This window comes from Sitodiplosis mosellana, unplaced genomic scaffold (genome assembly GCF_009176505.1).
Source record: "Sitodiplosis mosellana isolate CC-2019 unplaced genomic scaffold, AAFC_SMos_1.0 Smas_scaffold_5625, whole genome shotgun sequence".
Lineage (NCBI taxonomy): Eukaryota > Metazoa > Arthropoda > Insecta > Diptera > Cecidomyiidae > Sitodiplosis > Sitodiplosis mosellana.
In genome coordinates, this window is record NW_022600867.1 from 1 (window position 1) to 2,459 (window position 2,459).

The window sequence follows — 2,459 nt, forward strand, 5'->3', positions numbered from 1 at the left end:
GATTGTCAATGAATGGGTCGAGAAGGAAACGTTCAGCAGTAAGTTCAGGTCGGTTGAGATAGCCCCGTGCCACACCATCACCACCAATATACAATTCTCCTTCAGCTCCTAGTGGCACTGGCTCACCAAATGCATCCAGCAGATAAATACGCTTATCATACAGTGGACGACCGATTGGGGTCAGCGAGTTCTCGGGAATCTTGTTATCACAGATCCAACACGACGCAAATATAACAGTTTCAGTGGGGCCATACAAATTTAATAAAATCGTTTCACTTTTTGCGTACTTTGCATACCAGTCCCTCAAAATCAATGGATCCAACGCTTCACCACCAAAGAGCACATATCGCAGTTGATTGGATCGCAAACTTATATTATTGGCTGTCATGAGCGTTTTAAATGCCGATGGGGTTTGATGTAGTACAGTAATACCACTCGTACAGATCCAATCATAAAATTCATCTGCGGAGCGGGTGATATTGGATGGTTCAATCGACAATTGACTGCCATAGCATAATGCACCCCATATCTCCCAAACAGAAAAGTCAAAAGAAATCGAATGACATGTACAGAATATATCCTTTTTATCAAAATCAAATTTGTCGTTTACGGACTTGAGAAGTTGTGCTGCCTGGTGATGTTCAACCATTACTCCTTTCGGTGTTCCTGTTGTACCAGAGGTGTAAATAATATAGGCCAGATGGCCTGGAGTAACTCCAAGTACAGTAACATCCAGATTATTAATTGATAAATTGACACACAACGGTTTATCCAAGTCAAGCATTGGTACTTGATGGTCTCCGAGTGCTTTCCGACCCGTAGCATCTGCCAACAAAAACATAGGTTTGGCATCCTGTAAAATATTAGTTAGTCGCTTACTACTGTAAGCCGGATCAAGTGGTACATATGCGCCGCCGGCCTTCAAAATACTCAGCATTACAATGAGCATTGTTGTGTTACGCTCAACGCAAAGTGCGATGCGGTCATCGGGTTTGACGCCACGTGCAATTAAATAATGTGCTAGTTGATTAGCTTTTGTATTGAGTTCTTTATAGCTCAGAGTCTCTCCATTAAATTTTACAGCAGTCGCCTCTCCCTCGCATTCAACCTGCTCCTCAAATAATTGGTGAAGACAGCAGGTGGGTGAATAAGTTACCGTTGTTTGATTCCAGGTGTGCAGCAGTAACGTTCGCTCTTCTATTGGAACTACTGCTAATGTCCTTAGCTGTGGCTGAGGATTTTGCGCTAGCGCATAGGCGAATGATTCCAGAGCTTGTTGCATATAGCCACAGATCCGAGTTGCTGATATCGGTAAAATCACTTGTGGCACCAGTCTTAGAGAATTGCCATCATCTTCAACCGACAGAACTAATGGGTAATTTGTTCCCTCCTCACCACCCAAAAAAGTAACTCCAGAAAGTGACGCAGTGTCATGCTCGGTCTTTCGATTATGGCGATAGTTCAGTATAGCGCTGAATAGTGGCAAGCCAGTTGGACACCCACTGCAGCGTTGTGCCAACACAAGTGATGCATGTTCATGTGCTAGCAATGCACTCAACCGTGCATGAGTATGGCGTACTGCAATTTCTATACTCCTCTCATCAATATTTAGCCGCATTGGAAGCGTGTTAATCGTCGGTCCCATGATGTTATGGTTCTTTTCTCCGGCCTGTAAACGGCCAAGTAGCACGGTACCGAAGACCACTGCATCACGACCACTAGTTCGAGCAAGCACTTGTGCCCAGGCTAAATGGCAAACACTAGCCAAACTAACCAGCAACTTACGTGCATCTGCCCTGAGTTGATCGTTGAGTATCTGTGGTAGCATCAGGTGTGCTTCATTGATCTCCATTCCACATAGGCCAACATCGCTCAGGCCAAATGGCAAGGTTGGCTCGTCAATATCACTGAGCATTTTGGTAAAGAATCGCTTATGCTCATCTGATGTGGCTCCTAGTCGAGCCTGGGCTACGAGATAACGGAATGATGTTGGCGTAGTCAACTCTTCGATCTTTTCGTCGATAATGGCATGAACTTCTGCTGCTAGTTTCTCCACTGATGAATGGTCAGCAATTATGTGGTGCATAAGTTGAAGTGCTACCCAGCTACCTCCAGGTGTTGGCGCTGCCATCAATCGAAATAGCGGTCCTTGTGTCAACTCTAAACGGTAGTGACGCGGATTGAATTGGTCACTCAATTGCTCTACTACAGATACTTCGGTATCACCAATTCTAATCTCGGCGAGTAACGTAGGAACCTGGCGCAGAACGACCTGTGCCGGTTCATTGAGACCTTCCCAGATGAAGACGGTACGTAAAATATCGTGCCGCGAAATTACCTGTTGCAAGGCATCCGCATAACGTTCAAGTGCCGTCCGATCAGTAAACTGTAAACGGCTTACCATTAGATACGGATCACCACGATCAGCCTTTATGTGATGAAACAACATGCCATGCTGT

At 45.2% G+C, this 2,459-nt stretch overlaps 1 protein-coding gene across 1 annotated transcript; it reads right to left on the bottom strand.

The window, feature by feature from the left end:
* Positions 1-75: 75 nt before the first annotated feature.
* On the bottom strand, positions 76-2,404 carry LOC129572860 (uncharacterized; the record flags this gene model as incomplete). Its single annotated transcript, XM_055452972.1, has 1 exon — positions 76-2,404. A coding segment is annotated over exon 1 (2,329 nt), but the record flags the coding sequence as incomplete, so codon positions are not given.
* Positions 2,405-2,459: the final 55 nt, after the last annotated feature.